General features: G+C 38.4%; 1 protein-coding gene across 1 annotated transcript in view; it reads left to right on the forward strand.

Moving 5' to 3' along the window:
* The first annotated feature begins 3,499 nt into the window (after positions 1-3,499).
* prkx (protein kinase X-linked) overlaps positions 3,500-11,541 on the forward strand; it is a 36,831-nt gene continuing 28,789 nt past the window's right edge. The window contains exon 1 of the mRNA XM_035677637.1: positions 3,500-4,234. Within this exon, the coding sequence (XP_035533530.1) occupies positions 4,087-4,234 (148 nt within the window). The 5' untranslated portion in view covers positions 3,500-4,086. The remainder of the gene's footprint in view (positions 4,235-11,541) is intronic.

Below are 11,541 nucleotides of genomic sequence, written 5' to 3' on the forward strand. Positions count from 1 at the left end.
GGCAGTCCTAGACGTTTGCTTTATGTGGGAGTTGAAGGACATATCCTGATCAAAGATAACTCCAAGATTCCTGACGGTGGTGCTGGAGGCCAAGGTAATACCATTTAGAGTGATGATCTCTTTAAATAATGACTCTGGACTTGATTTGGACTATTCCTGGCCTTGGACTCGACAAAGATGGTCTGAATTACCAGACCAGTAACAGCAAGAAGTATCAATAAATAAGTAAACATACTCAGTTGAATTCACAATGTTGCACATAGGAAATACTGGTACATTGATAAAGAGGAAAGACTGTAGTCACAAGCCCATCATCTTAACTCTTTCCTGTATAGTGTGCAGGTTTTAAAAGCCAATTTAAAAAAAAGAAACTGATATTTGATATTCCAAAAGTTTAGGATATGGAGAGGTTTCTTTCATGAATAAAGAGTCGTGCCATAATTAAATGTCATAATTCCTTATTTTCTCCTAATCGTTGAAGTCGGTTTAATAAACTTGGTCCATGATAGCAGATCATTAGCTGATATCGCTGAAGACATTCTTTGTTAACATAATTACTTAAAGTATCACTCATCAAGATAACTCTTTCAAGCACATCAGGTGAATCAGAAGCCCTCCACAAAAACCTTATCTTTCCGACTGAAATCCTCCTAAAAGCCTCTCTGCTTTTCTCTGTGTTTGACAGACAGCTTCAGAGGAGCTGTGGCAGTATCATAGTGGAGCGCCAAAATAGTTTCACAGCTTGAGGACGCAAGTGCAAATGTTAGGCCACCTCTGTCTAAATCAAACGCATCTTTATTCCATTCATGCTGCAGACAGTTTGAAGCATGAATACTAATAGAGAGCCATCCTGCTTTGCATTGCTAATGTGGTCACAAAACTTTAAAACTATGTAATAACTGAATGTGAAAATCTGAAAATCTGAATGATCTTTGATTAAAATGAATGTGCTTGTGTTACACATTGCTCTAATATGCAGAATTGTGCTGATTTATTTAGTCCAGAGGAGGCTAATGCCACGCTGAAGGAAAGTTATGTCAGTGTAAAATATTCATTTGTGGGACAGACAGGACTTCAAAGCAAGCAGAGCAACACTGCAAGCCATATTTAAATGAATCAGTCCCAAGCAGTCACAGTGTCCAACCAGGACTTCAGTCCTCTTCTGCAGTGAAGGGTAGCTGACTCAGTGTGGAGTATTTTAAGTCTATGTTAGGGGCACAGATGTCTTGAGTTTCCTCTTTTGCCCCCTGACAACTTTAACCCTGTATCCCAGTATAGCCTTCAGACTCATGGGATAATTAAAGGGGACTCATTTATGCATTTGAAAAGCAATATTGGATTGAAATCAGAAAAAAAAAGTATAATACTGTACTGTATAAATAAAACTGGAACAACAGAAAAGTGGCCAATTATGCATAACTTTCAGCCTTACAATAAGTTATATAAAAATCCACCCCACATACAGTTGTCATGAATGGGAAAATTTGCTACAAAAATCAAAACCGTTTTTTGAAACAGCTTGTAGACATGTTTATTTCTGTTACAAACGTTTTCCTACAGGGGTTCTGGAGATTGACTCACTTCTGTAGCGAGCTTCAAGTTGCCATTTGAGGAACTGCAGTTTTAAGCACTTCTGGGTTGGCATCATTTAACAGCCACGGAGGTCACCACTGGTGTCCAACCCACAGAGAATTATCCAACTTTGCAGTTTCCCTCAACTTCAGTTTTTTAGGCTCTTTTAGCTCATTTAGCTCATCACACTGTTTTTGTTCATTTTCAAAGCTTTCATTTTCGTCCTTTGCAGTAGCAGGCAGATGTTTTCAGTGTAAAAGCTCTGATAAAGGAGTTGGTGGAGAACAAACTAGAGAGAGAACCTTCATCCAGCATCTGCTGGATGTGCAAATAAGTAGCTGTTTGATAACATGTTCACCATATAGGGTAATAATAGGTCGGTGTTGTGTTTACAGCTTGTTTTGCTGCTCCCAGAGGTCTGGAAAAAATCAATTAATGCTGCTTTAAATTGAATTCCACCATTTCCCCCAGTCTTGGTTATAAGTAAGACCATCGACATATATACAGTTGTACAACATGACAGCTTCCTAAAAAAGAAGCCAAAATATCTTGATCGCCCACCGGTGGCTGGTTGCAGTATAGTTTATAAACCCTGCCCCCTCCATGTTAGCGGATGGGACATTTTTTAGTTTCGCCAAACTATGTATGTTAATGTTACAATTTTTCTTATAAGTTTTGTTTTAACTACTTATTTGATGCTATCAAAAGAGTGTTTCACGTGATGATTGACAGCTGACACCCTGATCACTACTGTGCAAAATAAGTGTTGTTCATCTTTATATATGTCGCTGGTCAAGACCAGCAAGACCCAGTTCAAGTCAAAATCCTACACTTTGTGTTGCAAGTCGTAAGCTAGTCACTCTAGGTAGATTTTTTGTTCTGGGAGCATGAATGTGCTTGGCAGATCTCTGGACAGATGATAAATTTGATTATTTAATATCTTGAAGGTTGACATTTAGGCCTAAATGAAAGCTCATGAAGATCAGTAAATTATGTCATACATACATACATACATTAGAGCATTAATGTGTTTCATAAATCAATTTCATGGAAGTTTGAAGATAAATTGCCATAGACCACAGGGAAACCAGGAAACCAACATCTGATGTGGACTGGGTGAAAGGTCAAATAGTTTGGAAGTCAATCCTGGTCCAGTATGCAACTTTTACAAGCGTGATATAGAAACATGAAGCCACCAGTGCACATACACTGAGAATGGCCTTAACAGTGAAGTAGGAGACATCTGCAGTCCAGCAGGAAAACTTTAGAAATTAACACAATTTGCATATTTTTAGATTCTTGAGTTTTTAATGAGGTAGAAGGAAGTAGTAGAAATAAATAAAAATATTAAGGATTTTAATATGGAAATGCAGAAAAAGAACATATCAGACACACACAACTGTTCCAAGCAGACTATTTTTATATTTATATAAAAATATTTATTTTATTTCACCTAAATGTATTTCATTAACCGTAGGTTTGTTTGATTTGGATTTTTTTTTTTTAGTTCATCCGTAATTATATATTGTGAGTATACTGTAAGTTTATCATACCTGTCTTTATCACCACACCCTTCCTCAAACATTATTGGTTGATGTCCGGGACGGCTTCATTTTTATTGGCTGCATTTTGTCAACACGCAGCTCCTGTCATCCAACTGTGTCAAGTTACATACAGTTAGGTCGAACAGATAAGAAGTTGAACAGTGTAGTCTAAAACGTGTTTATAATTAAATAAAAACCGGCACTTCAGTTACTTAATTACAGCAAAAATATGAATATTTTTTTCATTTAGAACATATTTATCATGACAAAAAACAATGACATTCTCTCGCGGACTTGGAGTTACTTATTAACTTCGCCATGGAGACGGTAACATGTTTTATTTTGAAAGTCCTGACCGGATATTATTTGGACACTGATACTGTAACGTTACCTCTTCCTGGTTGATGTGGACACAGGGAAGAACTGCTGGGTGAGGTCTGCTGTTGTAGCTGTGTAAATAATGAAGAAAAACCTGCGAAGTTGAGTGAGAAAAGCCATGGAATTTATCAAGTTAGTGAGGTTTTAAAACTCCCTTTTATTCCGGACCAGCAGACAGTCTTTCCGGAGCTTCTCTTGTCCCGCTTCCCTTCCATACCTCCAGTGTTGCGGTACATTTCCCATTAGCTCACTATGGGTTGTTAGCTGCTAACCAAAGTCGCTAACGCTACGTGCCAGTGCTGTGCACCTGTCACTAGCTTCTTTGTCTCACTCATGTCGGTGGCTTCATTACCTATTGTCTGTTAGTTTGCCGAACTTTTTAACATAAACGTTAGCCACTTTTGTCTGCTCACTTGAACCAAATGTTGAAGGCGTCACTGTCCGAAAACAGTCTGCACTGCCAAAGCTAGACAAAGAAGATGAAGTGACGATAACTCCCTCCGTCCAGCAATGTACGATATGACGATCTGTCTGCGTCCCACTGGATATTTATGAACACAAATAGTCAGCTAGTCCCCGAAAAGATACAAAAATGGCGTCCTCCAAAGTAAAGGTCGGAGTCAACAGTGAGACCAACTCCCTGAAAGAAAGTAAAAGCAACGCCAGCAGTTCAGCTGGAGAGGCTTCATCCAATAACAGGATATATTGCCTTGATGACCTGGAGACCATTGCTACAGTTGGTGAGTTACAAGCACATGAATGACTGACCCCAAAAGTTCAAGACAGACAGAACAGTGAAATACTGGAGATTATGCATCTACTGTGTTTATATATATTTAATAACAAAACCTAGGAGAAGATAATGCAGTAGGCTTGCGTATAGAACCTCAGTACTGTAGTAATGACAATCAAAATATTTCAAGCAGGACTGTAACTTCTTATAGGTTTCATTATAAAAAAAAAGGTTAAGAAAGAATTCCACTTTACAATGTCCCAAGTTGACATATTGGATTTGTTTTGTCCAACCAACAGATTTTGTTTTCTATCATAAAACATAAAATCAGCAATTATTCATTTATATCTGTGGCTGGAACCAATGAATGTTTGTAACAAATCTTGATTGTTTTTATTAACAAGTCATTTGTCAGTGCTTTTATGATTAAACTATCAATCATTTGATATATTAAACATCATCACACAGTGACAATTTAACCTAAACTCCAAGGTGGCGTCATTGCATTTCTTGTTTTGATTTCCCAACAGTACAAAACCAAAATAAATGTAATGTAAGACGAGGGAACAGCAAATTCTCTTGTTTGAGTAGCTGGAACCAGAGAATGTTTGGTGTTTTTGCTTGCGAAATGACTTCAAAATATCAAAGCATTGACATTTGGCATTGAGTGTCAGATTCTTATACTTGTTTACGTGTAATTTAATATGATATTTGTTAATTAAATTGTGGCATTTAATGCTGTTGCTTCTGGAATCTTTTATTTCAGGTTGTCCACGGGGTCGTAAAGGAAAAATAATCAGAATTTAAGGCATTAAATATGATTTTGACAGGGATTCATTAAATTAACATTACTTCCACAAAGTTGCATTTTTCAGTGTAGTTTTTGGGAAGATTTGTATCGCTCATGCTGCAACAGCTACAAAAGGAAACCAACCGCGATTTTCCTTCATATCCTGGTATTTTTCTTTACCAGTATGGATGTAAAATAGGTGTTAAATTGGTGTTAAATCTTAAAAGGTCTTTAAAAGTCTTACTGAAGACCTGCAGAAACCCCGAATCCAGATTTAGAAATCAAATTGACCCTTTCACAAGGAAATTGCACACAGAAGTTAGTTGTCAAGGCCAAATGGCACGTTCACTTTTCATTTTGCACAGCTTGACAGCTTGGTCATTTAAAAAACCTGAATCACTTTGAACCAAGAAGACAATCTGTAATCACCTTGCATGTAGGGCTGGACAATAAACTAAATGATCAAATTATAGTCCAGACCAAGTCCAGAATTGTAAATTGGGTCGCACTGTAAAGATTCAAACATCACGTACAGACATATTGAAAATACATGTCATATTTGGTGGTATTGAGATAAATGTGACAGCTCATTGTGCTATAGATTTGACATCCTATCATCCAGCCCGGCTACAGGAAGAATCTGAGCTGATATGCTCATATCAGGATATCAGTACTTTATCAATATGTCACCCAGTCTCAGCTAACCTACTTTGTCCTTTATCTTCTGTACACTTAGTTTGGTGCTGCTACCACAATCATCTTATAATGTTGTTGTGTTGTGTTGTTGCATGCAGTGTTACATTCAACAAAACTCATTTTAGATCACATTTTTAACATTTGAACTCTTCCGTCTGCATTCTTAGCACGAGGAAGCATTCGCTGCATCATAGTCATGATACTGTCACTGTTTTTACCCATTTCAAAACCTGATAAATTTGATGGCATCTATTGGTCATGTTAAGTATATATATATTCATTTAATTGAGAATAAATCAGAACAAAACGGCTACATTCAGAATGCAGTTAAAAGTGGCTCAAATCTGTGATTACCAGGGGCGTAACCTAACTAGTTTGGACATGAAGTCACAACTAGCGCACGTGGCCAATCAACAGCCGAGATAGATATCCATCGCCATGGTTACCATGCTCATTAGCTTTCTGCCTGGCGTGAGTCACTTGGCCTCGTAGCACATCGTAGAAACCGTAAATGCTGGCCTCCAGACTGCGCGTGTGACGTCTATTATTGTTCCTTTGCACATGCGGATCAATTCAAGACCCTGACCTGTTCACACTGGAATCTGATATTGGCTACATTTAAAAAATAATGTGAACAGCCAAACAAGAAACCCTAATGTGAGCAGTAAATGAGAATTGAACATAGCCTTAGGGCTATATTTGATTAAATTCTGATATGACATGCTAAGGTCGCTGTGTCAGATCAAAGTGGCTTTGGTTGGATTCCATGTAAAAAAAAAACCTGATCTGAGTCACATGAGCCGAAAAAAAAGGGGGATTTGGGTCACTTTTGCCTGCAGTGTGAACGTAACCAATATTTCATTTTTTTTAAGGGCTAAAAAGAGCACAATTTCTCATGTCTTTGATGAAACCAAGCAGTGAACGTTTCTTCTTTGTATGGCTTTGTATGGATAATATAAGAGTTGAAATTGGGAGTTTGACATCTGGTGAATTCAAACCACATGATAACCCATCAGGAATAGTTTAGCATGTGTTGTGTTTTGTGCTGTTTTCATCATAACGGAGAACTCCAAACAGCAACGACTCAAGCCTGCAGCAGCGGTTCATATTTTCTCCAAACTCAGTGCTCGATAGATCAGTTATTACCCAAATTCACAGAAAGACAATGACTGCTCAGAAACAGCCTGAAGTCATGTTCCATCTGTCAGAGGTGTGTGCTCCGGCCAAGGTTAGTCCATGTTCAGACAACGACCTGCCCTTCAGGGACTTAATCATCACTATTTAACTTGTCCAAAGTTTGAGTCACACCTACATCACAGGATTACACAAGCTCTTACTCAGTGAGGATCCTTTATGAGTCGTCATTAAAAAAAAATAGAAATATTCTGCCCAAGGGAGATATGTAAGGCAAAGAGCACAAATACAGGGTCATATACCAGATTTCACAGATGCCTCAAGACTAAGTTGGTATTTACAATTATATATGAGAGTTAAACAGGACCTATGTTACATATTCTGTTGAGTTGTGCGCTTACATCACCCCAAATGTTTCCAACAATGTTCAAAGAAATGTCATTGTATTCAGGTAATTAATTTTGTACTTGACTTGTTGCCATTTGAATAATAATATTGTATTAAAAAAGTATGCTTAGGGCCAAAATATGAACTTTTAGATTTTTATTGAGAGTGTGGAATGAAGAGTAATGATTGGTCAGCACATCTAAGGACTTTAGGAGTAGAATAGGGCTTGAGGAGATCAGGAACCAAAATAACTGTGATACACGGTATTATCATAATAATCATGAAAATATGCTTCATACTTTTAAAATGGCATTAAAACATACTGGAATCACTTTAAACATTTTTTTAAACATATATATTTATGCATCTATTCACGATTATCTCGATTCACAATGATCACAGAAGTGTTACCACGATACGAGATAATATCGTATATCGTCCAGTAAGGTAAATGCCAGGGTCTTTGCCAAAATATTGAAAGGAAATGCAAATTGTTAGAGATTGTTAGAGACATTTTGGTATTGACAAAACACATGACTGTAGAAAAATGTGGAAGAGCTGCTCTGCACAAGCATGACGTTGAGTTTTGTAAGTAAAACAATACATAATAAATAAAAACAACCTAAGTTTTGTGCCTGGAGAACAGGACCCATCTATCTAGTCTTTTGCCCTCTCCATCAACATCAGTGCTGTGTTTTACAGTTGACAGTGTAACAGTGCTGCAGAGTATTCAGAAAAGGCCAGATGGTGATGGAATTGATAGCAAACACTACAGAGTGATGACACTGCATCGCTCAAACCTTTTTCATTAATAGTAATAGTTTGATTTTGCAGATTTAACATACACTGTGATTTATGATCTCATGCCGCGTTCTTTATGGAAGGCATCTAGCTCAATAATGTGCATTAAGCTACATGCGGGCAACAAAGCCTGAGCTTAATGCCTGTCAGGGAGGTGTGCAGCAGGGAACAGCATTCATCCCGTGCTGTTGGGAGAAAGCTCCAAGCTTATGAGCCCTGCATAAAAATCCAATTTGCCAAGCCATTTTGTCTGATGAGAGGGATTTGCTGCCTAAAACAAATCAGCTAAAGCTCTTTATCTGCCTGCTGTTGTTTAATTGTCATTGAAATCATGAGGCAACTCTCTTGCGCCATTAGATTTATGTGCTGCTGTCGCATGCCTGTGGTAACCTATATGACCCACAATATAACTTGAAGGCAACAGCAGACCTTCATCAGCAGCACTGCCATGCCCGACATGATATTTAGGGATTTGTTGATCTGGCTCGTGTGAATCTGTTACTCATAAAAGTTGCATCCCGCCAGCACAACAGGAATTTAAAGAGTTGCGTGCGGTGCATTTGTTTTCCTATAGCCCCATAAACAGAGCAGGTGGAAGAGGAGTCAGGGATGACCCAGTTTCAAAAGGGGTAAATATCAGTTACAGTACATTACTCTCTGAAATCAACTAGCCATTTCTAGGCTGAGGCTCACTGTCAGTCGCCTTTGTCCCCACACGGTTTCTGATAACAACCCCGGCTCAGGAAATACCAAAGAAGCAGCCTTTTGATTTATAACACAACTAAGTGTGCGGAGAGAATAGCTTATCTTGTTTTTCTCTCCCTTTCATGTATGTGTTTTAACACTCGCACAATGCAGGCCTTGTGCCGAAAAGGGGTTGTCGAGCAAGGTGAAATGTTACACCAGTTTAGCACATTGTTATGCAGAGAAGCAGCGGGGTTAGATACCTGACAGCTCCTCCTGCCTCTTCATCAAAAGGAATGGCTTCTTCTCCTTGTGTTTTCTTGTTGTAGAACTCTAATTTGAGCTCATTTTTGCTAGAATTGTTCCAATACTAGTACCAGAAATTCCTCTCATACTGTCTAAAATGTGGTATCGGGTCCCAGTCTGCATTTTGCTCAGTCAGCCGATGTCAAGTCAAAATTGTGTATTTGTTTATGTTAAATGTACTACAAGGAGTTTAACTGGTTATGAGAGAATCCCAATTTAAAACTGATGCCATTATGACCTACATAAACAAACAAGACCATCAGCGAAAAGATTGGTTATTTCTGTGTAGTCAGATTCAAATCATAGAGACAAGGTGGCAAAAACACTACCGCTCTTGTCCACAGGGGAGAATCGCCACAAAATGAACCTACATAAACAAACGTTGTAATTAGGACATTCTGAAGCACCTTAAACATATCTTTGACATTTCTATACTGCCGTTTGTTATTTAGCGGCTGACATATACGGCAATATCTGTGACAAACTAAATTTGGGGATAATGTCAGCTGATGTAACAGTCAGGCAATAGTACTTCATTGGTGTGATGAATTAGTTCAGACTTATTTTTCACAGGTTTTACAGTTGATGTCATTTTCACATTTATCTCTCTTATGAAACGGCTTTTACCAACAACCTTTCCTGGCTTTATGAGAGCGGAGAAAGGCAGGAACCTTGGAATCCTCTTGTTCCGGCAGATGTGGTTACATTAAAGCAGTGTTTTTTTATTATTATTATTGTTTGAAAAGTTTGACATTATGAGGAAAGGAGGAGTTCACCTGACGGAGACGGTGTACTGCTGTTTCTCTGTTGCCACGGCAACGCTAACAGGCGCGAGACAAAGGTTCATTGTTGGTAAAGCAGAGGAACGAAACAGCCAGCATTTCATTAGGAAGTTGCAGTGGTTCTGACTCAGAGTGGCTGTTATATCACATATTGTCATCAGCCATTTATTGTCTCCCTCACTGCTCATCAACACTGCAGGACTGAAATGCCAAATGTTGGAATAAAACAACAAGAGCAACAGAGCTGCAGGCAATATGAGGCCACAGAAAGTGTAGTGGTTCTGCCTCCAGGAGGACTGGTTTGTGTACCCTGAACCTACCCACTACTGCAGGATTTTCCAGCTGTTCCTGGCCACTTCGGTGTCTCGCCATCCTACTCTGAGCAGGTTCCTCTGGTCAATCCTGTGTGCAACTCTGTTTCTGTCAGAGAAATGGAGCATTCGAGTTTATTTAAAGAACATCAGCAAAGATACACAAAAAGCCTCATTTTTTTTTTTAAGTATAAATGAAAAGAAAAGAAATGGGAGTGGAAACCATGTTATGTTGTTGTCATTGTACCAGCTATGAAGCAGATGTGTCATACTTGAGAGCGTCAGTGATATTGTTTACAGATCATATGGGATTAAAGATAGCAGTCTCATTTAAATATCACTGACACGTGTACACAAAAGATGTGCAACCCACTAACGACACTTTACAGGAAGACAGTGCTCTTACATGCATAAGATGGATAATAACAGCCTGTCATTTCATCACTGTCTGACTGATACTGGATTCTTCAGGCTGACGGAAACCTGTTTTTTTACACAAACACATACGGATGACCTATATTTAATTATTTGGTTAATGTGACCAATACTTATCAGCATTCTCTCTGGTGAACAATCTATGTAACTGAGACACTTTTTCTAAATGACCTCAAACATATCTTTCTGTACTGACCCGTCAGTTACTTATCAGCCAACATACTACGATATGAGTGTGTTTATGATATGAAGCCAAAATGTCCAGTTCTTAAAGTTACCACTGCATGTACAGTAAATGTTTAGTAGTCTCCCTCTGTGCACGCTCTTGGAAAAGAACAGTCAGCCAGTAATGCAGACTGATTGAAAGCCCTTTAGTTCTTTGGTTGGGGACACTTGAGGGAGCTAACTTTGGCTTGGTTTGGCTCAGTGACAGCAGCGTTTGCTGAAGGAGAAGAGTGTGACGCAATACAAGCCTTAAATTCCAAGCACTTCACTTCTCATGGCATTGTAACTGGTGGAGCATGATGCACGTCCAGTCGAAAGTGGAAATGGAAAGTAGATTAACTGAAGTACTGTACTTAAGTACAATTTTGTGGTCCTTCAACTTTACTTGAGTCTTTCCATTTTATGCTATATTGTTCTCCAGATGTAAGAAAACACAAATGTAACATCATCATGATTTTAATAGTTTTCAGTGAAAATGAAAATTGTAATAAAAAAATGACCATTCCCACTAACCGTAAATCTCAGTCACTATCCACAATAATTGCAGTATGATTCTGACCATATTGTGCAGCCCTTTATTGTACTTTTTTACTGCACTTACATTTATCTGACAGCTGTAATTACTACACCCACTGTAAGTTCTCCTATACGTTCGAAAGGGTTGTCTTCTTTTCTGGATGGACAATAGTGGCCAGTTCACACTTTGCACCTTTTGACTAGCTTACTTCAAAATAAAAGCTGACTCGTGTTTCGCCAGTTAAAT

The sequence above is a fragment of the Morone saxatilis genome, unplaced genomic scaffold, assembly GCF_004916995.1.
Source record: "Morone saxatilis isolate NCDOM2014 unplaced genomic scaffold, NCSU_SB_2.0 Contig6, whole genome shotgun sequence".
Lineage (NCBI taxonomy): Eukaryota > Metazoa > Chordata > Actinopteri > Moronidae > Morone > Morone saxatilis.